Genomic DNA, 27225 nt, shown 5'->3' on the forward strand with positions numbered 1-27225 from the left:
GTCCGGCGGCCTTTCACCATGCACTGCCGTGCTGCGCCGGAGCTCTGCCCCCATTATAGTCAATGGGGATGGAGCGGTGGTCCGGCGAAACAGTGGAAGGACGGATCCGACAGGGTGAACAGCCTGCCGGATCTGTCCTGCCGCAAGTGTGAAAGTACCGTTAGTTATATAGCTACTGAATGAGACAGAAGAAGGGATGCCTTTAACCTATATATCTCCTTGAGAAGCCAATTTGATCCTAAAGGGTTAATTCAAACTGTAATCTAAACTGTGTGCTGTCACTTTTATCTCTCTGCTCCTGTCCCTTAATCTTATCACTGCTGCAAAAGCATCAGCCTCAGTGTAACCTGTTCTAGAGTCTGACTGACTCATGGTTCTTTTAACTCAAAGAATCGAATGAGTCTCTAAGGCTAGTTTCACACTTGCGGCAGGACGGATCCGACATGCTGTTCACCATGTCGGATCCGTCCTGCGGCTATTTCGCCGTGCCTCCAGACCGCCGCTCCGTCCCCATTTACTATAATGGGGACGGGGGCGGAGCTCCGGCGCAGCACGGTGGTGCACGGCGAATGCCGCCGGACTATAAAACCTGACATGCAGTAATTTTAGTCCGGCGGCTTTCGCAGTGCACCGCCGTGCTGCGCCGGAGCTCCGCCCCCGTCCCCATTATAGTCAATGGGGACGGAGCGGCGGCCCGGGGGCACGGCGAAATAGCCGCAGGACGGATCCGACATGGTGAACAGCATGTCGGATCCGTCCTGCCGCAAGTGTGAAAGGAGCCTAACTAAGTCGGATCTTTAGATTCTTTTAACCTGAGACTCATCCGATTCTTTCTAGACTCCCTCCTGTACTTGTGTCAGTGACTCAGAGCTGCTAGTGCTTGCATTGCCTCAGCTCTGATTGGTTGGTGGGAGGGGAGGGGGCAGAAGCAGCTTCCACTCTAGGATCAGATTACACTCCTCCCGAGTCCCTCCCCTCCCTGCTGCCAGCGTCTCACTCTCTGTGTGCTGTGACGGAGCTGACTCAGACTGAGGAGCTGTTTCAAACGGTGCTGCCTCCGGACAGAGCGGCAGCTCCGCACCCATCACCCGGGCACCTTTGAAAACGGGCTGACAAATACCCAAGCGCCAGGACTAAATTCCTGGTCGCCACGGCGACCTGGCGCCTGGGATTTGTCGAGCCCTGATTTAAGCATAGGTGTAATACATGGTCTATCTGCTCACAGTATTGCAGATTTTTATGTGGAAAATTCTCAGCATAAGGCCTCATGCCCGGCCGTGGCTGTATTGCGGCCCGCATACAGCGCATACACAAGCACTGGCCGCGTGCACCCTGCATCACGGATGCGGACCCATTCACTTGAATGGGTCAGCAATCCGGGAGATGCGGTGCGGAACGGAAGCACGGATCGGAAGCCCACTGAAGCACTACAGAGTGCTTCCGTGGTGTTTCTGTCCGTGCCTCTGCACCCCAAAAAAATAGAACATGTTCTATTTTTTTTAAGGTACGGACCCATTCAAGTTAAAAGGGTCTCGATCCGTCCCGACCGCCGCACGGATGTTGCCCGTGCATTGGGGACCGCAAATTGCAGTCCCAAATGCACGGAACGGCCACAATATTCAGGCATCGGCCATACGCTCACCGTATCACAGATGCTGACCCATTCACTTGAATGGGTCCACAATCTGGAAGGTCGGTGCGGAACGGAGGCACAGAACCCCATGGAAGCACCACCGAGTGCTTCTGTGGGGTTTCTCTCCGTGCCTCTGCACCGCAAAAAATAGAACATGTTCTATTTTTTTTGCGGTGCCGACGGATTACGGACCCATTTAAATTGAATGGGTCTGGATCCGTCTGCGGAATCTGCACGTATGTTGCCTGTGCATTGGGGACCCCGATGCATGGAACGGCTGAGCAACGGCCGTGTGCATGAGGCCTAAGTCTATTTTCACACTCACGTTTTGGTTTTCTGTTTGTGAGATCCGTAATACAGTACCACCTCAGTAGATGAGATTTTCTAAATCTAATCCTCGGATTACAAATCACAGGAGGCCGGATTATACAGGGATTGGCATGGGAGCAAGGGAATTACCAAAGGAGGTGGGTATTCTTTTTATTTTTATAGTTTACTTTTTGTACACGGGTGAAATCTGCAGGCAAATCCACATAATTTGGTGCGGATCTGCCACTGCAGGTCTCCAGATTCTTGTGGCGTTTCTGCCAAAAATGTCCACAGCAATATTGCAACATGTGCAGGTAGCCTAAGGCCCCTTTCACACAGGCGAGTATTCCACGCGGATGACATGCGCGCGTTGAACGCATCGCACCCGCACTGAATACCAACCCATTCATTTCTATGGGGCTGTTCACATGAGCGGTGATTTTCACGCATCACTTGTGTGTTGTGTGAAAATCGCAGCATGTTCTATATTCTGCGTTTTTCACGTAACGCAGGCCCCATAGAAGTGAATGGGGTTGCGTGAAAATCGCAAGCATCCGCAAGCAAGTGCAGATGCGGTGCGATTTTTCACGCACGGTTGCTAGGAGACGATCAGGATGGAGACCCGATCATTATTATTTTCCCTTATAACATGGTTATAAGGGAAAATAATAGCATTCTGAATACAGAATGCATAGTAAAATAGCGCTGGAGGGGTTAAAAAAATATAAAAAATAATTTAACTCACCTTAATCCACTTGATCGCGGAGGCCGGCATCTCCTTCTGTCTCCTTTGCTGAACAGGACCTGTGGTGAGCATTCATTACAGGAAAATGACCTGCGGTGACGTCACTCCGGTCATCACATGATCCATCACATGATCTTTTACCATGGTGATGGATCATGTGATGGATCATGTGATGACCGGAGTGACGTCACCACAGGTCCTGTTCAGCAAAGGAGACAGAAGGAGATGCCAGCCTCCGCGATCAAGTGGATTAAGGTGAGTTAAATTATTATTTATTTATTTTTTAACCCCTCCAGCGCTATTTTACTATGCATTCTGTATTCAGAATGCTATTATTTTCCCTTATAACCATGTTATAAGGAAAAATAATACAATCTACAGAACACCGATCCCAAGCCCGAATTTCTGTGAAGAAGTTCGGGTTTGGGTACCAAACATGCGCGATTTTTCTCACGCGAGTGCAAAACGCATTACAATGTTTTGCACTCGCGCGGAAAAATCGCGGGTGTTCCCGTAACGCACCTGCACATTTTCCCGCAACGCCCGTCTGAAAGAGGCCTAAGGAGTAATGGGACATGTTCACACTCAACAGATTTGTTGCAGAAAGTTTTGAAATATCCATCCCAAATATATTGCCTTTAAATGGGTTATCTGAGTTAAATAAAACTCGTGCAGGCCCTGTACATGTGCATAAGAAGCCATACTTACCCCTTTTCTCCCCTACTTTCAGTGCTGAGCTCCAGTCCTCCCTGCTGCTGTTTGTTTTCCTCACTGCAGCAGTGATGTCCCATGTACTGCTGAGGCCGATGATTGGCTGCACAGTGATCTGTGTGCAGGAAAAGTCACTGCTGCAGCCAGGAAGATGACGTCAGTAGCGGGGAGTACTGGAGCTCAGCGCTGGAAGAAGCAGGGGAAAAATGGGGTAAGTATGGCTTCCTTTGTTATTTTAGCACACGTACAGGGGCTGCCGGAGTTTTCATTGAGCTTTTAATCATCTCTTATTATAATCAAGCCTTTTTAAATCCCTTTAATCTGACGAATTAATAAAAAAAATATATACTACTTATTGGATTTCTCTGCTCCTGGATTTTTTTTTTTGTGAAATCCCAAATTATATAGCATTTTTTGCACTGAAAATAAGTGCCAAATGATCAGACATTCTGGATTATCAGATGGAATATTCATGGGATTTCACTGCAACTATATTTGTGCATCCAGCAGAAAGAAGTACGCAGGACTGCCAACTGTCAACACCAGTACTTTCACTAGAGGGCGCCATAGGTAAATCCTAATTTCTGATATAATCACTTGAGGATTATGATCATGTTACCGTTTCATCTGACTTCACATGGCGCGGACGGAAATAGAAGGATGTTGCACTTTTGTCCCAATCAACATTCTCTTCCTAGAACAAGATTATTAATAGATGGGGCTCCTGAAAGGGCAGCCTGACCTTAGTCCTCATCAAACCTAACCGCACAGAACCGTGCTGCGACAGAAAACATTGGAATGCATTAAAAAACTATTTTCCTAAGAATACAGCATTGTGCAGAGCTTACTGCTACTGAATGCCCATCTTATACAGCAGCTGCCATACAACCGTCAGTATCCATTCACTAGAAACTCTTGCCCATTGGCTCATTTACAATCTACTATCATACATTTCTAACCCAGGAGAAAAGCCGTAGTGGGCACTGGCGAGTACCATAGTCTTTTCAGAGGAGGCAGCAGGTTATTGTGCTTCACACAAGGGCGTCTTCTTGTGGTCGCTGTTTTCAGAATCCAGATTGAGGATGTGTTCTTTGGATTGCTCATCTGCAGCTTCCTCTTGTCTGTCACCGGCGTCACTACTGTCATGTGCTGGCTGCTGCTGGCCAGAACCAGGAGAAAAGGGGAAGTGAAGGGTAAAATAGTCAATTCCTCGGAAGTCGCCTGAAAGTAAATGGAAAAAAATAAATAAACATCTTACACACATCAGTTTTCCAAATGTAAAATATCAGAGTAAGAATTGAGTCAGATAGGATGGGGACTCAATATCTGATGGGTGGGAACACGACTACCGACATCCCCGTTGATCAGCTGATTGAATACACCGCGGCGCTCCCAGGTTCATCGGTCACGTGGACTAGTTGCAGCCCCATCCCATTCAAGTAAATGGGGCTGAGCTGCAATACCAAGCACAGCCACTATGCAATGTAGGGCGCTGTGCTTGGTAAAATGCAAGGAGGCCCCAGCCCTCAACAGAGTGTTACGGCCGATCGTACCACTCATCCCCACCGATCAGATATTGATGACCTGTCCTGTGAATAGGTCATCAATGTAGAAGACCTTTAACAGTTGTCACTGCTTTATTGCAGCACTGGCGCTATGTTGGAGACCAACTGTGTCACCATCTGTATACTTCTGGATATGCTATATGGGCAGATTTACTAATACTGTCTAAGGTTAAGATGGTACAAACTTAGGGGAAATTTTGCACTTTTACGTCACGCTCAGCACTTTTATATAAAGTGGACTTGGTGTGCTCAGGCTAAGGCCTCCTGCACACGACCGTTTTTTTTTTTCCCCCCGTTCACTGGCCGTTTTTTGCGTTTTGTATACGGTCCGTATACGGAACCATTCATTTCAATGGTTCCGCAAAAAAAATGGAATGTACTCCGTATGCATTCCGTTTCCGTATTTCCGTTTTTCCGTTCCGTTTAAAGATAGAACATGTCCTATTATTGCCCGCAAATCACGTTCCGTGGCTCCATTCAAGTCAATGGGTCCGCAAAAAAAGAACACATACGGAAATGCATCCGTATGTCTTCCGTTTCCGTTCCGTTTTTTGCGGAACCATCTATTGAAAATGTTATGCCCAGCCCAATTTTATCTATGTAATTACTGTATACTGTATATGCCATACGGAAAAACGGAATGGAAAAACGGAACAGAAACGGAAACACAACGGAAACAAAAAACGGAACAACGGATCCGTGAAAAACGGACCGCAAAACACTGAAAAAGCCATACGGTCGTGTGCAGGAGGCCTTAGCTGGAGAGATATGGCCTCCTGCAGCTCAGCAAATTTAATAATTGACGCCGGAGGTAAGTAATACAAAATAAACCAGTTGTATGCAATGTTATCCGGACCAAAATACATGGCTATTATAGTGGGCGGTCCAGACAACACGGATCGTGGTGATGAAGGGGGGGGGGTGATATGGAATACACAGGCTGCGGTTATATGGAGGAACAAACAAAGAAATAAAGGGGCATGAAGCCTCGCTAGTGACAGCATTTCACTAAGTCCAGTAAAACCACCAACTTTATTCACATATCCTAAAATTGAAGACAAGAGTCTGTAATAAAGTGTCATAAAAAGCTAATGGGGAACTAAACTGTCTTTATTGCCCATAGCAACTAATCACAGCACAGCTTTCCTTTTGTAATCTGGTCTTGAAAAATTAAAGCTGTGCTGTGATTGGTTGCTATGGGCAGTAAAGCAAGTTTTCATAAATCTGCCCTTTATGAATGTGTCTGATGTATTGTGTTTGCAGTATCTCAAGTATATCACAAGGGGCGTGGCTTAGTGGAAGGGGCGTGGCTTAGTGGCTTAGTGGAAGGGGCGTGGCTTAAAATATGATGTGCACTAAAATTTTGTACGTCAACCAACAGTTCCTATAAAGTTGGAGAAAGGTGTCTAGTCAAGCAGCACATCTATCCAGCCTGAGCCCCTGTGATAAATTCGGTACATCTTCTTCAGGCTGTCTGCCTGTTTACGCTGTGCACAATAAGCAGGATTAGTAAATCTGCCCCATTAGGTTGAATTTTTGCCATCCTAGGGGCACTTTCACACTTGCAGCAGAGGATTCCGGCGACGGAACTGCTTGCCGGATCCGGCAATCCGGACGCAAACTGATGGCATATTGTCAGACGGATCCGGATGCGGATCCCTCTGACAAATGCATTGAAATACAGGATCCGTCTCTCTGGTGTCATCCGGAAAAACGGATCCGGTATTAATTTGTTTTGCATTTTTAAAGGTCTACGCATGCGCAGACTGGAAAGCCGGATCCGTTTTGCCGGAACACTTAATGCTGGATCCGGCACTAATACACTTCAATGTAAATTAATACCGGATCTGGCATTCCGGCAAGTGATCAGTATTTTGGCCGGAGAGAAAACTGCAGCATGCTGCGATATTTTCTCCGTCCAAAAAACGTAAGAGGGACTGAACTTATGCATCCTGGACGGAATGCTCTCCATTCAGAATGCATTAGGATAAAACTGATCAGTTTTTTTCCGGTATTGAGCTTCTGTGACGGAACTCAATACCGGAAAATAAAAACGCTAGTGTGAAAGTACTCTTATTCAAGCACCTGTTACTAACCAGGTGTAACCAGAGGACTCATGGGGTCTTCTGGCTGTTGGAAAGTATCGCTGGGTTCCAGCTCACTGATGTCCAGTGGTTCCAACAGCTCCACTGAGTCGATGTTCACTTCCATTGATGATACACTGTCCAGTGGAGCTGGAAGGGAGAAAAGATTCACCTTTACTATACACAATATATAAAATATGACATATATCTGACATAGGCTAAACTATGGGGGTCATTTATCAAACTGGTGTAAAGTAGAACTGGCTTAGTTGCCCATAGCAACCAATCAGATTCCTCCTTTCATTTTCCAAAGGAGCTCTGAAAAATGGAATCTGATTGGTTGCTATGGGCAACTTAGGCAGTTTTCCTTTACACCAGTTTAATAAATAACACCCTATATTCATGTCTCTCATTGCTCCTTACATTTTGGGGTTTTGACATGGTCACTTGTCAATGTAGCCTTTCTTTTTCAGCCAGTCATTTCAGACATGTTGAATGCTAAGGAGGAATTAATATTAAAGGGGTTGTGTTGCTTCAGCAAATAGCATTTATCATGTAGAGAAAGTGAATACAAGGCACTTACTAATGTATTGTTATTATCTATATTGCTTCCTCTGCTCGTTTTCAGGGGTTATGACCACCCTGCAATCCGTCAGTGGTGTCCGTACTTGCACACTATAGAAAAAAGCACCAGCCTAGATGAGCTCCCACGGTCCTGCCACCGGAGAGGCCGACACTTTTTCCTATAGTGGCAAGCACGACCACCACTGTCCCAGATCTGGAGGGACAGTCCCTGATTTCAGTGGCTGTCCCGCTCTCTGGCATCTGTCTCTGCTTCCCTACGTCGGCTCTTTGCTTCATCATTTCCCCTCACTGGCGCTCCACACTGCAGGTCTGGGTAGGGGGCGCGGCTGGGGGCGTGACAGTGGTGGGGCCAGCAGGGAGCTCCGTGTGTCCTGCTGTTGGTGTTGCTGCTGCTGGGAAATGAGGTAAGTATGTGGAGTTTTTTTTTTTTTTTTACTGCCTGTGAAGGGGGCACAGCTGGGTATATTACTGCCTGTGAAGGGGGTGCAGTACGCCGCCCTGCAGGGTATTGCGATAGTGAGGTCACGGTTAATAGGCAAACGAGGGTTACTCTTGGTTACTCACAGTTCATAGGAGACCCTGGGCAGGCGTACAGCAGTGATGGAGAGGCTGGCACAGAAGTCCTCTGGGGCACTGTCTGTATATAGGGACCAGGCCGATGGTAGGTGAGGTGCCCTGGATGTTGCAGGTTTATTGTGCCGGTGGCAAGGTCCCTTTAAGTTCGTGACGCCAGTGCCGGTAATGGTGGCACACCGATTTATAATAGGAATAATTGAGGAACATGTTGTTGTGGTGAACCAGAACTTCCTTTTACTGAACAGTTAACTATTTACAGTCTTTTGGTAAAGTTCCATATGTCACAGTAGCAGTCACAAGCAGGCTTATATAAATATGGCAGGCTCAATGTTCTTGCAAGATACACAGAGGGTTAACACACTTACAGAACAGGCTGCACTTTTCCTCAGAAATTCTGTGCACTATTCCTCAGAACTCCTGTCTGTCTTTATCCCAAGGCCCGTATGCCCTATTGTTGGCTTTATCCTTGGTTAGGGAAACTTCCTCAGGTATATATCCTTGCTTTGCATATAAATCCTTCTGCCCTTCAGCTCTGGGGTTCAGCTGGAAACACTTCTGCTCTGCTCTGAACTTTACTTTGTAGGAACTGCAGGTTTCTTCAGGAGGTAACTCTTCCCCTGGGGACAACTAGAAGCCTGGGCTGTCTAGCTGCATGTCAGAAGCTCACTTCAGCTGATGCCTAGCTAAAGTCCACACTCACTTCTGACTCTACACACCTCTCCCTGAACAGGACCTGACTATTTATATTAGGGGTTCCCTAGCTCCCTCTACAGTCTTGGAGGTGGAACTACACCCTAACAGGCCTGATACACTGATAACAGGGGAAATATGCACATAAAAGCATAGCAATACACATTAAAATGTGATGTAAAATACAATGACACTGTTCCACAGGAGGTGGAGAACAACGTGGCCCAATTGACCCTTGTGTAGTGCCCACAATTACCTAGTGGGACACTACAGGGGCACAGCTGGACATATTACTGCCTGTGAAGGGGGCACAGCTGGACATATTACTGCCTGTGAAGTGGGCACAGCTGAGCATATTACTGACTGTGAAGGGGACACAGCTGGGTATATTACTGCCTGTGAAGGGGCACAGATGGACATATCACTGCCTGTGAAGGGGACACAGCTAGGTATATTACTGGCTGTGAAGGGGGCACAGCTGGCCATTTTACTGCCTGTGAAGGGGGCACTTTACTGGGCATAGTACTGCCTCTGAAGGGGGCACAGCTGGGCATATTACTGCCTGTGAAGGGGGCACTTTACTGGGCATATTACTGCCTGTGACGGGGGCACAGCTGGGCATATTACTGCCTGTAAAGAGGGCACAGCTGGGCATATTACTGGCTGTAAAGGGGGGCACTTTACTGGGCATAGTACTGCCATTGAAGGGGGCACAGTTGGGCATATTACTGCCTGTGAAGGGGGCACAGCTGGGCATATTACTGCCTGTGAAGGGGGCATGTTACTGGGCATATTAGTGCCTGTGAAGGGGGCATGTTGCTGGGCATATTACTGCCTGTGAAGGGGGCACAGTTGAGTATATTCCTGCCTGTAAGGAGGGCACAGCTGGGCGTATTACTGCCTGTGAAGGGGGCACTTTACTGGGCATAGTACTGCCTCTGAAGGGGGCACAGCTGGGCATATTACTGCCTGTGAAGGGGGCACTTTACTGGGCATATTACTGCCTGTGACGGGGGCACAGCTGGGCATATTACTGCCTGTAAAGAGGGCACAGCTGGGCATATTACTGGCTGTAAAGGGGGCACTTTACTGGGCATAGTACTGCCATTGAAGGGGGCACAGTTGGGCATATTACTGCCTGTGAAGGGGGCACAGCTGGGCATATTACTGCCTGTGAAGGGGGCATGTTACTGGGCATATTAGTGCCTGTGAAGGGGGCATGTTGCTGGACATATTACTGCCTGTGAAGGGGGCACAGTTGAGTATATTCCTGCCTGTAAGGAGGGCACAGCTGGGCGTATTACTGCCTGTGAAGGGGGCACTTTACTGGGCATATTACTGTCAGGGGCACTTCACTGGGCATATTACTGTCAGTGGGCACTTTACTGGGCATATTAATGTCAGGGGACACATATCTGGGCATAAGTACTGTGTGGGGGCATATATCTGGTCACAACTACTGTGAGGGGGCACATATCTGGCCATAACTACTGTGAGTGGGCACATATCTGAGCATAACTAGTGTGGGGGTACATATCTGGCCATAACTACTGTGAGGGGGCACATATCTGGTCATAACTACTGTAAAGGGGGGCACAATGCTGGCATAACTACTGTGTGGTGGCATAAAGGAGGAATAATTACTATGTGGGGGCATTTAGAGATCTGGGTGGGATTAGGTGTTTAGTTATGTTTTGGACAGAGTTAGAGGCATGGCCTAGTGCTGAAAAAATTAGCTTTAGCGCCGCACACAATGTCCCTCTTTCGTCTTTTCAAAGGTTGGGAGGTATGACAGAGTGGTCATAACCATGGAAACGAGCAGTGTATAATGTGATGGAAAAATGAATCAAGCCAGGAAATGAAGCAATATGAACAATCACAATACATTAGTAAATGCCTTGTATTAACTTTCTCCACATGATAAATGCCACTTGCTGAAGTGACACAACCCCTTTAAGCATGACATTTCATACACCGGTGTAAGATGAGCCAAATGCATCTTAAAAATTTTGGAGCATCTCAGCAGGTTGGTGCACCAGAAATGGAAACTTACTCCAGCTAGGAGCTGGCATAGATTTTCTGCATCTCTCTCATCTCTTCCCTGTCCACTTTTGCTAGTGGCCTCTTCTACCTATTGAAATAAATCATACTCGACTGCTACCTGCCACTACACTGTGGTCCCTGGGTATCTGGCTCAGTTCAACACTCATCCAGGAAAACCCCAGAAGACACCTTTAATTCTTTAAACAGCAGAGCTGCAATTAAGGAGAACTTGTCGCATGGAAATGCAGTGCAAGCTTCAGACAGCAGGTTATAGAGCAGAAGAAGCTGAGCAGATTGATATATACGGTCGTTTTATAGGAAAAGGTTCAGTAAAACCTGTAATTGATTCATTTATGCTCTTTTTAGGCTCCATTTATATAACCGCATTTCTGGTCTGCATTTATTGTGGATTTATTCATTTCTATGAGTCCGCAAAAAGAAAACAGACAGCACATGGGGTGCAGTCCGCATCCTTATGTCCGTTCTGTGGTCTCGCAAAAAGATAGAACATGTCCTATTCTTGTCCGTTTTTGGGGACAAGAATAGGCATTGTTATAATGGGTCAGCAAAACAAACGGATGCAATACCGAAGCCACACAGACGTTATCCAGATTTTTTGCGGATCTGCATTTTGCAGACATACATACAGTCGTGTGAATGCACCCTTAGGAGTCATGTGGGCGGTCCTACTCAGTGATTGATATCTAACTCTGACTGCATTACACATTAGATAGCTGACGATCAGTAAGACTGCCCACATGACTCCTAAGCATAAAAAGAGCAGAGATATAAATGTATAAATGACAAGTTTTACTGAATCCTTTACCATAAAACTATACATCAGTCTGCTCGTCTCCTCCTGCTCTATAACATGCTGCCTGCAGATTGCTTGCACAATGTGACAGGTTCCCGTTAATAAATAATGTCATGTTAATGTTATGTTTTATTTAGATAAGACTGGAAACTCCTTTAATCCTCTGTGCTGCAGAACACAGACTAAAGTGCTACTGATAAGATTCCCCTTTTCAAAGGCTTGTCTTGATTTTTCACAAACTGTATCACATATACTACTTATTAAAGTAATATACATGTGAATGGGCACTCATACATTAGGAATCACATAAAGACAATAAAAAGACAATTCATTTGATGCTGAATACAATAATCAATAATAGATAAAATGTAATAAAAATGATAAAATTATAACGATAAAAAATAATAAGCAATGGTGATCTGATACACTGCTCTTTAATTGGCTTATATACCCCAGTATAGGGCAACCTCGGATGGTACAGTGTAATGGTATCAGTAAACCATATGTATTAGGTCAACAGATTTCCAAAATGATGAAATTATCCCCAGGTTTACCTGAAGAATTCCACGTGATTTCTGCATTATATCACACTAACGTATACACAGATGATCTCAGCGGCGGTCATTAACCTCTGAAGAATTACATGTACAGCTGCATTCCCTTACAGATAGTAGACCTCGGGCGCATACTGTACATTTTCAGCATAATTTGAGACATATTTTTGGTGATGTTTTGAATATATAACATTCTTCTGTATTTTAGCCTCTTTTTTATTGACTGGAAGCAACATGAATCCAGGACAAAATATACAAATGATGTTATTTAGAAGGTAAAGTGGCCATACACATTCCCTCTGATTTCACTAGGACGAGCCAACTATCTAATGTGTATTGTGGTGTCCTGACTCTCCCCGAAACCAGATGTCATGGGACAAAAATATTGGGCAGTTGGATTTCGCCATGCCAGATCCTTTTGTTTTTGGGAAAACAGTGTTTCAATGCAAGTGTTAATGTCACTGTATTCTGTGAACTATGTATCCCAAAGGTTGCATTACGGAGACAGTGGGAAGTTGCTAGCTACTGTTGCTAGGCTTGGCTGGCTCCACCTCTCCCTCTCTAAGACGAAGCGAGTCAGTGTAGTGCGAGATGTGGGTGAGTAAACAGCTAAGGAGCAGAGCTGTCCAGGGAATACGTCACCCTGTGGATAATAAACAGCTAAAGTGACGGAAGATGTACCAGCATTTGAGGAAAGATCTAGTGGATTCAGCAGAACATATAGCGGCCGCATAAGGGGAGTGAAGAGCACCTGTCAGAGAAAGGTAATGCACCTATGTTGTGGCTACAGAGTTCTCTGAATACTGGTGGGAGCAAAAGGCTTCAGGTTCCCTATCATATCAAAACGACAGAAGGGCCCTCTGTTCAGAGACTGTATTCCACTGTGGATACTGCAGAGATACCATACAGTGAGAGAGGTATATTGCACCCCTTGGGCCGGGAAAGGAGAGATTTTAAAAAGAGACCAGCCTCCCACGCACAACCTTGGGAAATGCGTACAAAATACTGCATTTAATGTGTACAGTGCCTCTGTGAACAACTTATTGAACTGCCTCCGTAAAGAAGTTCAACGGCCCCATCGTTGCCTCCATCACTGCAGGGGCTTCTGACTTGCACCTCACATTTCATCACCATCAAGGGCACTCCAAACCAGAAACAAGGGCACCCCGAACCAAAATCAGGCAGGAAAAACCCATGAACCAAGATGTGCCTCGAAGGGAAGAAAGGTGCGCCCTTCCTATCACTGAACGGACCAAGACAGCATCAGAGAGAGTAACAACTACAACCTCCATTATTGTACTACTACCACTCCTATCCTCTCCCCCCTCTCCTGGGCTTTCTGCAGGGAGACTAAAACAGCCATGACAGGAGAGGTGACAGTATTTTTCTCCTGACATGTCTGTTTTAGTAACTCCTTGCACATTCCATGTGATAAAAGTTCTAAAGCATCTATTCTTATGACTCTATATAATGCCATCCCTTTATTATTCCTTCTAGAACTTATAAATGAATTGCTAGCAGTTTGTAATAAAGGTCCAGATGGATGTTACCATTTGGGGTGTGTCCTTGCACAGTCTGACACTGGCAGCAATGATTGGATAATGTCAAATTGTGCAAGGACACTGGCAGCAGCCATCAGGACCTTCATTGCAAACTGCTAGAAATTAATTTATAACTTCTAGAAGGAATGATAAATAAATGATACAACATAGAGCCATAAGAATAGTTATTACATGGGGAATGTAAGTAGTTATTAAAACAGACATGTCAGAAGAGGTGACAGGTCCTCTGCAAGAGACACGTTGGATGACGTTACACAAAGTCATAAAGTAATTGTACAGATGTATATTATAGACCAATGTTTCTCAGCTCCAGCCCTCAGGGCACACCCGCTGGTCGAGATTAGAGAATATCCGACAGAATAAATACCTGTGGTAAGTCCTGATGCATTGACTATAACTAGATCACTTGCTCAATACTAATCTTGAAAACGTGACGTGCTGGGGGGTGGCGAGGAATGGAGTTGAGAAACACTGTTATACACGATACTATAATAAATGTGTGAACATTGCTTTAGACAAACAACACACACTGTTATGTCCCCTGGCAAAAACCTGTGTGACAGTGCTGCTGAGTACAGACACACCTTGAGCATAGTGGGTACAGGTATCTTTGTCTCACAAGTACTCTCCACGCCCAGCTGCCTGTGACCCATCCAACCCATCAGAATGATGGAAGCACAGAACAGGCCATAACCTTCACTCCAGTGTCTGTCCCACCACCACTATCTCCCTACTCCTATTAGTCCTCACTTCACTCCTCTCGCTTCTATCCTCCAATGCTAGAGAGCTATACAAATAAATTATAGCAATGATATATGGTGATACACGTCCTTCTGTTTCTTTACCATACTACATTTTTCCATGCAAAGATATTAAATCAGGAAATAAAAATCTATCTTGAAATCCTTAGTGACCACCAATATGCTTTTTTAGCATGGTCACTAAGGGGCCTTAGGCCTAGTATGAGGGCTGCTACACGGGTCTCCTGTGCTGCAGAGAGCACTAAGCTCTCCCATGCGATCTGGGCTCCTGCTCTAATAGCCCAGGTTGGCAGAAGCTCCAATCTGGGCCTTTTAACCCCTTAGATGCCTCGGTCAATAGCAACAGTGGCATCCTAATGGTTTAGAGTGGGCTCCCGCTGTATCGCATCGGCCAATGTATATGCATGGCAGCTTCGGGCCTAATAAAGGCCCCAGACCTGCCTGCAGTATATCTGTCTCAGGCTGAGCCTCTCTGGTGTGGCCTGCTGGTGACTTGTCAGCATACTGCATAAGCAGTTAAAAAAGTTTTCCCATCTCAGACAATGGGGGCATTTTGCTAGGATATGCCCCCCATTGTCCAATCCAATCTGGGACTCGCACCTATCTCATAAACGGAGCCTTGAAAGTCATGCACAGTGGCCCTCCATTCATTTCTATGGGGCCGCCGAAAATAGGCGAGCGCTGACTCGGCTATTTCCATCGGCCCTATAGAAATGAATGGGAGCGTATGAAATGGAGGGCTGGCGCGCATACACAGTGCGCCCTCCATGACATTCAAGGCTCCGTTTACGAGATTGGTGCAGGTCCCAGAGGTGGGACCCGCACCTATTAGACAATGGCCACATATCCTAGCAAAAAATACTCATTTTTCTATTTAAAATTTCAATGGAAACAATTGCAAAAATAAAATCCCTTCCACACATTTGGTATCGCCGCATCAGTAATGACCTGCACTACACAATAATCATGTAAATTATCCCAAATGGTGGAAAAACAAGCAAAAAAAAAAATGCCAGAATTGCGGTCACAAGCTCGTCATTTTCCTGAAGAGACGGGTAGGACATCTACAGTATCTGTTAGGCATTTATGGGATAATGTAACGTTCCTTTCCTTTCTTATAGATCCACTCAACGTGAACCTCAATTGAATTACTTGGAACTCTTGGCTTGTTCTTTCCTGCACTTCTTCAGGCTCAAGTAAAATTCTCGTACATCACCCTATCACTCCTTTCACAGAATATACTGCTATGATTCCTTTCCAGATCCCATTCCTGATAACTACAATGTTATTTATTCAGCGCTACATGGGAGGTGTTTGAAATTGTATTCTCTCCTTTCTTCTCACCAAATGTGGCACTTTATGCTTTGGCTGGAAAGAAGATTTCCACAAAACTTGTGTGTATACATATGTGGAAGAAACTATCTGTCTATCTATCTATCTAACCTCTCATATCTACCTAATTATCTAAACATAAAAACTGCAGCACTAGAGCAAAAATGAACCAAACAACAAAATAGGCGCACGCCTGGGGGGACTAGACTATTTCCCAATATATAAAATAGCAAAAAGGCTGCCTTTTTGCTATCTATCTATCTATCTATCTATCTATCTATCTTTTTATCTATCTTTTATCTCTGTCTTATCTAATCTCTCATATCCGTCTATCTATCTATCTATCTATCTATCTATCTATCTATCTATCTATCTATCTATCTATCTATCTATCCTCTCATATCTATCTAATATATTATATCTATCTATCTATCTATCTATCTATCTATATATCTTTTTATCAATCTTTTATCTCTGTCTTATCTAATCTCTTATATCAGTCTATCTATCTATCTATCTATCTATCTATCTATCTATCTATCTATCTATCTAATCTATTATATCTATCTATCTTTTTAGCTATCTTTTATCTCTGTCTTATCTAATCTCTCCTATCTGTCTATCTATCTATCTGTCTGTCTGTCTGTCTGTCTGTCTATCTATCTAGCAGTTCTACAGCACAGCACATATAAATACGCAATCTGCACTTCCCACTTTCTTTTCATGTAGCTGACACATGTAAGTAGTTGGGTGTATCTAACAGCCCTGTAAAACCATTTCAGAAGAGTGTAATCCCTTAATACCATAACCCAGCCACAACCCGGCACCCTGCACTCACGCCTCCATCGGTCGCTCAGCAGGTGTATTTGGGGGTAGTACGTGTCTACATCATGCGACAGGACATCCTCGAAGAAGCGCTGACGGTCTCTCAGATGCTGCGTGCTGGAGCTCTGGCTCTGGAAGACAGGATGTCCCTGCGTGACAGGGAGAGAATGAGGTGACCACAGCTGCACATTGTAAGGTGGTCACAGACATTCTAATTTTCCGCAACTTCAAAATCAGTCCTATTCATTTCAATGCAAACACATTGAATTTCTGCAAACCCCATTCAGGTGAATGGAACTACTTTTTCAGTCGCGGAAAATTCTGCAACAAAATCAGCAGCGTGTGAAGGCGCCCTAAATCAGCATGTCCCCCAAGCATCTTTGACAAAACATTTAGCTCCATCAGTGGGAAAATGTAACTGCAATGCTTAAAAATGGCTTTTGGTTTGTAGTCACTGCCAATAACTGCTCCAGATGATTTTTCCATTTAGGACGGTGCACGGCTAGAACACATGATCTCACGGGGGAAAATTGTTCCAAGCAAAGCAAAAGGTCATCGCTATAAAGACAATATAAAAACTTTCAACTGGTTATGGGTGAGGTTTTTATGGACTCTGTCATTTAAATGCCTCAGTCACTCAAGGACTACAGTAAATGAGAGCGGAAAATGAATTGAGGTGATGATATAGGATGTATATAGTGCCCTGGTTCCTCTATGAGAAGGGCGTGCTGCTGTATCATACAGGACACTACTCATTGTCAGTGTGAGGCATGCACATGGTGCCTGCTGGGGGTGATGGTCACCCACAGAACAGAAGAGAGGGCATACAGACAGTATACAGAGGCACTGACCTGGGATCTGGCAGTCATGTCTGAGCCGGGCTGCAGTGTGGGAGCTCCCTCCTGTTCCACAAGTTGTCAGGAGTTCTCAGCACAGAGCGGGGCGGGACATTCACGTCCTATTACTCATCCTCAGAGAATGGGGTGTCACAGTCACTGCTCACTATATATACAGATGTAACCCAGCACAATGTGTCCTTTAACTCATTAAGGGGCAGGGTTAACCCCAGGGAGACATAAGATAATAAAATAAACCTATTTTCTGGTTTAAGACTCCTGATAGTACATTGTTATACATTGTTATATCATGAGGAGACATGCCAATTTGCTTTGTTGGGGCTCATGCACACAATCGTATGCCCTCCGAGACATACGGTCCATGAGCGGGACATATGTCCCGAAGCGGCATACATCATAGGTCACTTTGATGCTGTGCGCAAAGGGCCGCCCGTGGGACTATTGTCCTTCATTCATATGATCATTCCGGCGGAAACAACATGCGCTCCACAACCTAGGCTATGCGTTTCACCGGTCAGATGCGCCCTGAGCGGTGGGCGGTAAGAGGTGAGCGTACTACTATTTAACCCCCTCCCACTACTAGGATCTCTTGGCATGATCACACCTCATGGAGACTTGGCTGGGTCCGCTGCAGGGGACCATCATCTGTAAGTAACAGAATATGGGCAGTACGATCTCTGTCTGCCCGCTCCCTTTAGGTGACATGATTTGTTTATTTATTTGCATATTCTGTATGCAGGTGGATGTATCATGACCTCATCAGGGGGATCCACTATTGAATTTTAAGGCTGTGCTGTCCCTTGTATTGACCACCCTTGCCAATTTCTGGTGCACATAATGTATCATTGTTTGTTATCTATTGCAGTATCTAAGTGTTTTGGGCCCTGTATCTCTTTTTTCCCCCCGCATGACCCCCTGGTGAACCCTTGTAGGGGAAACGCGTCGGGGCAGTAAGGAAACCCAATTTTTATTAGGGCTTTTTTAGGGGCAGCCAGGTTAGGTACGGGGACGGGGAGGCCCCACCTTCAGGAGTCATCCCCGGGCTGAGGACTTAGCAGGGCTACACTAGGGTGATATCTGTACCCCTCTGTCATTTTTCCTTGCCCTCCCCCCTTTTGACCTTTATAATCACTGGCGGCCCACTAGCTATCTGGTAAATTTACTGATTATTGTTCACTTACCCTGTGAGTTGTTGTATAGTTAGCCTGTGTTTTCAGGTTATTTCTAAAAGGATTTAATAAATAGTAAGTTTTAAGGGGTCATTCTCTAAAAAAAATTATTTTCTTCGGTTTTCACTTGCACATGACCTTTAACGTCTTGGGGACACAGGGCGTACCTGTACGCCCTGATGTCCCGGTACTTAAGGACACAGGGCGTACAGGTACGCCCTGTGTATTTCTGATCACCGCCGCGTGGCGGGCGGTGATAGGAACAGAGTGCCTGCTGAAATCATTCAGCAGGCACTCTGTGACAATGCCGAGGGGGGTGCGGTAACCCCCCCCCGTATCGGCAATTGCTGCAAACCGCAGGTCAATTCAGACCTGCGGTTTGCAGCGTTTACGGGTCATTCCGGCGGGGATCGGCGCTGCCATCGGGTCCCCATGCTGCTGTAATGGGGACCCGATGGCATGGAAGGCAGCGCGATGCCTTTCTTAGGCATCGGGGCTTCCTTCCGGTGAAGAGCCTGTGAGATCCAGCCCCCTGGATCTCACAGGCAGGAAGCTGTATGAATAATACACACTGTATTACTCATACAGCCAATGCACTCCAATACAGAAGTATTGGAATGCATTGTAAAGGGGATCAGACCCCCCCCCCCCCAAAAGTTGAAGTCCCAAAGTGGGACAAAAAATAAAGTGGAAAAAAAGATGAAAAAATTAAGTTTTCCCCCCAAAAAATTAAAAGTAAAAAAACTAAAAACTTAATTTTCTCGAAATAAAGTAAAAACAAATTGGTAAAAAATAGGGAAAAAATGAAAAGTAGACCTATTAGGTATCGCCGCCTCCGTATCGACCGGCTCTATAAACGTATCACATGACCTAACCCCTCAGATGAACACCGTAAAAAAGAAAAACGTGTAAAAAAAGCCATTTTTTTGTCACCTTACATCACAAAAAGTGTATTAGCAAGTGATCAAAAAGTCATACGCACCCCAAAATAGTGCCAATCAAACCGTCATCTCATCCCGCAAAGATCACACCCTACCCAAGATAATCGCCCAAAAACTGAAAAAACTATGGCTCTCATACTATGGAGACACTAAAGCATGATTTTTTTTGTTTAAAAAATTAAATCATTGTGTAAAACTTACATAAATAAATAAAAAGTATACATATTAGGTATCGCCGCATCAGTAATAACCTGCTCTATAAAAATATCACATGACCTAACCCCTCAGGTGAATACCATAAAAAAAAGCCATTTTTTGTCACCTTACATCACAAAAAGTGTAATAGCAAGCGATCAAAAAGTCATACGCACCCCAAAATAGTGCCAATCAAACTGTCATCTCATCTCGAAAAAAATGAGCCCCTACACAAGACAGTCGCCCAAAAAATTAATAAAAACTATGGCTTTCAGAATGTGGAGACACTAAAGAATCATCTTCAAATGGGACATGGTGTCAAAAAAAACAGTCCAGCAAAATCTGCCTTCCAAAAACTGCATGGCATTCCTTTCCTTCTGCGCCCTGCCGTGTGCCCGTACAGCAGGTTACGACCACATATGGGTTGTTTCTGTAAACTACAGAATCAGGGCTATAAATGTTGAGTTTTGTTTGGCTGTTAACCCTTGCTTTGTAACTGGAAAAAAATTATTAAAATGGAAAATTTTAAAAAGTGAAATTTTATTTCTATTTTCTATTAATTCTTGTGGAACACCTAAAGGGTGAAAAGAGTTTGTAAAATCAGTTTTGTATACCTTGAGGGGTGTAGTTTCTAAAATGGGGTCACTTTTTTGGAGTTTCTACTCTAGGGGTGCATCAGGGGGGCTTCAAATGGGACATGGTGTCAAAAAACCAGTCGAGCAAAATCTGCCTTCCAAAAACTGTATGGCATTCCTTTCCTTCTGCGCCCTGCCGTGTGCCCGTACAGCAGGTTACGACCACATATGGGGTGTTTCTGTAAACTACAGAATCAGGGACATAAATATTGAGTTTTGTTTGGCTGTTAACCCTTGCTTTGTAACTGGAAAAAATGGATTCAAATGGAAAATCTGCCAAAAAAGTAAAATTTTAAATTTTTATCTCTATTTTCCATTTATTCTTGTGGAACACCTAAAGGGTTACCAACGTTTGTAAAATCAGTTTTGAATACCTTGAGGGGTAAGTTTGTAAAATGGGGTCATTTTTGGGTGGTTTCTATTATGTAAGCCTCACAAAGTGACTTCAGACCTGAACTGGTCCTGCAAAAGTGGGTTTTAGAAATTTTCTGAAAAATTTCAAGATTTGCTTCTAAACTTCCAAAAATGATCCAAACATGAAGTAGACATATGGGGAATGTAAAGTAATAACTATTTTTGGAGGTATTACTATCTATTATAAAAGTAGAGAAATTGAAATTTGTAAATTAGCTAATTGTTCCAAATTTTTGGCCAATTTGGAATTTTTTTATAAATAAAATTTTATATTTTTTTACTTAATTTTACCACTGTCATGAAGTACAATACGTGACGAGAAAACAATCTCAGAATGGCCTGGATAAGTAAAAACATCTTAAAGTTATCACCACATAAAGTGACACATGTCAGATTTGCAAAAAAATGGTCCTTAAGGTGAAAATTAGCCCGGTCCTCAAGGGGTTATGCATGAGTTTTTTTTTATAAGAATAACTTCGTAAAAACCGTTGTAAACTAAAAGCGGGACAAAAAGGATCCTTCAGCGTGCACTAATAACGGCAAAACCCCAACCTTTACCTCTGCCCCATACTCCCGCATACATTGCACTGGGCACATTGCACAGTCCGGAACACTGAACAGCACTACTCTACGCCCTCTTCCTTCTACATCCGACTTGGAACGGCGTATTATGAATTCCACCCTATTGTGGAACAAATCCATATCATCCCTAAGCAACCCTCCCACCCGACTAACCGTCAGACAAACCAACTCCCCCAAGTGTAAGGCCCCAAAAAAATGCCAAAGAAAAAGCTAGTCTAAATAAACGCACCTCCCAGGCCGAACTACAGACCCCTTTTAACTGTTCCCCTAACTCCAAAAGCAATGCAAAAGAGAACTCCACTGTAAGAATGTGGCGTAGCTCTTTTCTTTTACCTAAAATGGCACCCTTCTTCCCCCTGCACCCCCCTTTTAACCCCCTATTCCCCACCCCTAAACTCAAACTGGCCAATCCCTACCCCCCGGGCTCTCCCTAACCCAACCCCTCTCACCACACTGACCTATCCCTACCCACTGGGGTCTCCCTGAACCAAACCCCCGTCATGTGGGCCTCCCCTAAAGGCTCTGCCCCCCAGTCCGGCCATTACTTTTGATGTTTCTCTCTGGAGCTATAACAATCAGGTTCCTTTATAAAATGACAGTGGGAGGAATTTAGTTAAAGTATCATGCAAGGGCGTAACACCAACCCTAGAAGATGTGTAATACACTGATCACAGGCACAATATGATAGAACTAAGTAGTTCTTAGATTGATTATGCTCAATGCCTTTTGGAACAGCAGCAACACAGTGTAGGACTAAGGGGCTATTCACAAGACCGTGTCCGTGTTGTGGACTACAAACCACGGATCAGCAAAACATAGATGGCCGGGTGGACCCTTTGACTTCAATGGGTCTGCGATCTACATGTTCGGGCTAAGATTGGGCATATCCTGCATGGACCCGGAAGCACACAGAAGCCAGAATAGGCATTTTTTTGATCACATCGCCTCACAAACTTAATATCAAATGATCAAAAAGTCTTACGTACCCCAAAATAGAACCAATGAAAACAGCCACTCATCCCACAAAAAAATAACCCTCACAGTAGACTATCGCCAGAATAATAAAAAAAGTAGCAAAAAATATATATATATATATAAATTGATATCTTTGTTATCATACTGAACAGCACAATAAAGTTAACATTTTGTTTCCCCCACACGGTGCACAGTGTACCCAAAAAGTGAAATAAAATTAAAAATGTCGAATGTACCAATGATAATGGCAACTTATTCTGCAAAAGTCCTGACACAGCTGCATAAAGAAAAAAATAAGAAATGTAGTAAATGGCTGTACACCAGTACCTCAGAGGCTGATTGAAAGCAACATGGAGCCCATAAACCAATCCAGGGGTGGACTGGGAACTTAAAGTGGCCCTAGAAAAAAATACTAAAAGTGGCCCCGTTTTGTAGTTGGGTCCAAATTGATGGAAGGCAGGGCCATCAATACCATATTGTGGCACATTATACCACCCCAACAAAGCCACATACCACAGTCCATCAGAAAATACTGTCAGCAGCACAAAATACATCCCCAAAAACTTCCACTGGCCGACCGTGAAAAGGGCTTAGGCGGTCCCCTGGGCATCGGCCCATTGGGAAATTTCCCTGTAAGGTCTATGGCCAATCCGCCCCTGAACCAATCCATTAAAATGGTGCAAATGCCAAAAGGTGATCTTTCCTTTTTGAACCCTGCAGTGTAGCCATACAGCGGTTTACATCCCCATTTATGGCATTTTCGTACCCAATAGAAGCCACCTATGAGCATGGTGTGTCTTAGTTGGCAGGTGCTGGGCACAACATAATGGGAACTGAAATGCCATATCTGTGGAAAACTTTCAATTTTCATTTCAGTCCCCTGCTTATTAATTTTTGCGAAATACCTGTGGTGTCAAAATGCTCACTCCACCCATGATGGGTGTAGTTTCCAAAATGGTATCACATATTGGGGGTTTCCACTGTAGGGGTACCTCAGGGTCTCTGTAAATGTGGTGTAGTGCCTGAAAACCATTCCAGCAAAATCTGTGCTCCAAAATTCAAATGGTGAGCACTCCCTTCTGAGCCCTGCCGTGTGCCCATACAGAAGTTTATTACCAGTAAATGAAGTTTTGCTGTGTTCAGGAAAAATGTGTAACAAATTGTGGGGTATTTTTTCTCATGTTACTCCTTGTGAAAATGAAAGCTGACCATGTATAGCTGACCATGCACCTCCTGCTCATGGAAGGTTTGCTGGCAAAGAATGACGCAACAAGTCAATGCCTGCTCACACTGAGAGGTAATAATGGTAGTGCAGTGTCCCACTCCGTGTTGGAAGTGGGCCCCTTAAATCTCATGTATGTCATTTTATGCCACTGTATTTTCTATGTATTAAAGGGGTTGACCGGGTTCGGTGATTATTAGTAAATAGGCTGCTTTTCACTAACAGCCTACATATATGTAGGTTCTACCTTTATTTCTTAATTCTGATGCCCCCATTCCTCAGATTGGATTTGCGGACCGGATGTCACGACCATGGTCATGGTTGCGACTCCTGGACCCGCATGCAGTTGCCTGCGGTTTGGTCTGTTGTCAACCACATGGTGAGGGCTTCTGGTATGTTGCCTCACATGTGGTTGCCGCTGGCAACATGTTTGTACTTGGCAGTAAGGCAGCCTGAGCTGTTGCTAGGCAGCTTGCTGTCAAGTGCATGCGGTTACACCTGGCAACCTGTCTTTGTAGGTGTGCTTTTTGTTTGAATGGTGTGCACTTTCTATGTCTGGTGTGCACGAGGTTTATGTATGTGTGCACTGTGACACTTTCCTTCACTTGTGGCTGCCCCTGGCAACGTGTGGTCTTGTGTACATGTGGTGGCAGTGTCTCGGCCTTCTGGCTCTTTCCCAGGACATGGTTGCCACGCATGTCGTTGCCTGCGGTAACAGCTGCAGTGTAATAGTTGATTGTTCACTTCCCCTTTAAATGGCTTTTTCCCTTGCCTGGTGTAGGAAGGGTTAACTCCCTTCTTAGTGTGTGAACACTGGGTGTGTGTGTGGATGTGGCCACTTGGGGCTATTTAGCTCCTGCTGGATGCCAGACTCTGAGGGGTACTTCAGCCATGGTTTGCTGGAGTCATCCTCCTGGTTATTTACCATCTTCCAGTGAGGGCCACCCTTGTGGTCATAAAACCAATGTATGATGTCAAGTTGATGTGTTATCCTTTCCGTGTTTTATTACAGCTATGGATGTCCTGATTTCCTGTGTGTTTTCTGGTGTGCTGTCTCCTTGGTGTTTGTGTGCACAGCAATACTGGTGCATGGGTTCCAGTCAGCAAGGCTGTGGCAGGTAGGTTTGGAACTAGTGTTGTTCACCTGCCATATCCATATGTCTGTATGTGTTTCCCTTTCCTTGCGGCTTGGCCAGTGAGACCCCTGTTCCTCCGTATCCAGGAGGATCAGGTCGTCTTACCCAGCTCCTAGTTAAGGGCCACCCTGAGGGCTAGTAGGGACCCCAAGGTTCCGGAGTATGAGCCCTCCTACCATCAGGGTCATACAGCTAGGAGTCAGGGTCAGATTAGGGACGCGATAGGAAGTGACCTGTTCCCTAATTCTGTCGTCCTGGTCGAGCAGCGACCAAACATCTTCTGGCATCGCACGGCTGAGGATTTCCCCCATCCTCAGCCGTGACACCGGAAGTATGATTTTTTGTTCAGCTGGTGACGTACCGGGCTCCTTACTGGTGTGCTAAGCCTTGTCTTCCGCTTAGCAAAGAGCCCAGTGACGTCACCGGCACAGAGAGGCGTTCTGGAGCGCTCAGGGAGTGTCACCGCCAGCTCTGTGAGAAGATCTGGCAGACGTTCTTCTCTACCTGTTGTATGATGTTCTTTGTTTTGGTTTCACTTTCTCATCTCCTTTCCATCTCCCAGCTGTCACCTATTTGCACTGATTGTCTCCCTTTTTATTCCCTCCCATACTGCCTCACTTTGCGGTTTATACTTCTTCCTGGATTGTGTTCACTGCTGGAGGCTGCTTCTCCTGATTTCTCAGATAAGTCTGTTTCCTTTATTTGTGTTTCTTGCTGGCTTGATTGTAGGTGACCCTAACTCCGTCCGTATTAAGTGCAGGGAGCCGGTGGTTGTGTCCCCTCACTATTCTAGGGTTTTCAGGTGTCACATAGCATAAGGTACAATGGCATGCAATCATCTACCATAAAGATCTTTGCATGGGCATAGCAGTCAGGGAGAGCTCTAGGGGTTTTATAGGGCTCACCCATATGCTCCTTAGTTTGGGATCAAGCCAGTCGGATGTTTATTTATAAGTTCCAGCTTTCTGCAACACCATCCGTGACATGTTTTGTAGGAGGGAACTGGCATCGCTAGAGAACGCCCCTCTGTGCCAGTTACATCACCGGGCACAGAGGGGTGTTATTCTAGGCTGAAGGAGGTTGATTTGGAGGCAGGGAACGCTGCTGTTTAGCATTGTGCACGCCTCTCATCTGCATTTACACTCAATTGGGCCGCATGGATTATGCATATTCAAGTGCTGTAGGCATGCCTCCCATATCCTTACAGATGAGGGGGAGGAATGGCAGGAAAAGGAATATTGATTAGAGGGAGTGATTGGGATTGAGATGTCAATCTACACAGTCGCACTGCCTTGCGGGACCCATAAGACAGTGCGGCAGGAAATGACATAGAGGGAGTGCTGTAATGTAAACAATTAAACAATACAGAGCGCAGTTAAAAATACTGTGATCCCGGACAACCCCTTAAGGCTGCAAATTCCCTATAACAGGCTGGTAGTTGCATATATATGAATAATGGAAGCTCTTAGCGCACATACGTGTCGGGCCCATCAACCAGGTGTCAAGGTGGCTTCCGCAGATGGGTCCCTTTCACTAAATATACTGCCTCACTTTGGACTTTCTTGCAATATATTGGCACCTCTTTTAGACTGAACACGCCCATCTACCTGGGACTTCTGAGCAGAGTATGTTTGTAGCTGGTTCCTACACTTCCCTGAATATTGTAGGCTTAAGTAAGTCCATGGTGAGGCAGGATATTTAGTGATAGGGACCCATCTGCGGAAGCCACCTTGACGCCTGGTAGATGGGGCCGACACGTATGTGCGCTAAGAGCTTCCATTATTCATTTATAGTCGGTATTGTACCACTTTTATCTAGAATGACCCCCATTTCTTAGCTCTATTGTTTGTATATATAACGGTGTGCAGCCATTTTGTTTTTTGTAATTATGTTTGCTTCATGGATAGGCACCTATGATTCTGAAGGTTCTAGTCTAAATTTTCTTGCAATATATTGAGGGTAGCACCTCTTTTAGACTGAACACGCCCATCTACCTGGGACTTCTGAGCAGAGTACGTTTGTAGCTGGTTCCTACACTGCCCTGAATATTGTAGGCTTAAGTAAGTCCAAAGTGACGGTGTGCAGCCATTTTGTTTTTTGTAATTTGCATCATACGGGTTGTCACCCTTGCCATGTAAATGTACTGCACTAACTACCTCAAGGCAATTGATTAAAGGGAACCTGTCACCTGGATTTTGGGTATAGAGCTGAGGACATGGGCTGCTAGATCGCCGCTAGCACATCCACAGTATTCAGTCCCCATAGCTCTCTGTGCTTTAATTGTGTAAAAAAAACGATTTTATAGATATG

At 45.0% G+C, this 27225-nt stretch overlaps 1 protein-coding gene across 1 annotated transcript; it reads right to left on the minus strand.

The window, feature by feature from the left end:
* Window positions 1–3464: 3464 nt before the first annotated feature.
* On the minus strand, window positions 3465–17736 carry LOC120997724 (dysbindin domain-containing protein 2-like). The gene is made up of 4 exons (XM_040427988.1): window positions 17641–17736; window positions 16803–16938; window positions 7060–7197; window positions 3465–4619 (listed from the first exon to the last, which is right to left on the minus strand). Exons 1-4 carry the CDS (start codon window positions 17656–17658, stop codon window positions 4420–4422), a joined length of 492 nt encoding a protein of 163 aa, XP_040283922.1. The 5' UTR covers window positions 17659–17736; the 3' UTR covers window positions 3465–4419.
* Window positions 17737–27225: the final 9489 nt, after the last annotated feature.

Source organism: Bufo bufo, chromosome 4, assembly GCF_905171765.1.
Source record: "Bufo bufo chromosome 4, aBufBuf1.1, whole genome shotgun sequence".
Classification (NCBI taxonomy): domain Eukaryota; kingdom Metazoa; phylum Chordata; class Amphibia; order Anura; family Bufonidae; genus Bufo; species Bufo bufo.

What these genes read in the sequence shown, in the direction of transcription:
- LOC120997724 (XM_040427988.1), bottom strand. An exon ending in GCTGAGCGACCGATGGAGGC is followed by an intron (nt 7,198 to 16,802) that starts GTGAGTGCAGGG and finishes TCTCCCTTCCAG; the next exon opens with CTCCACTGGACAGTGTATCA. An exon ending in GAGTCCTCTGGTTACACCTG is followed by an intron (nt 4,620 to 7,059) that starts GTTAGTAACAGG and finishes ATTTACTTTCAG; the next exon opens with GCGACTTCCGAGGAATTGAC.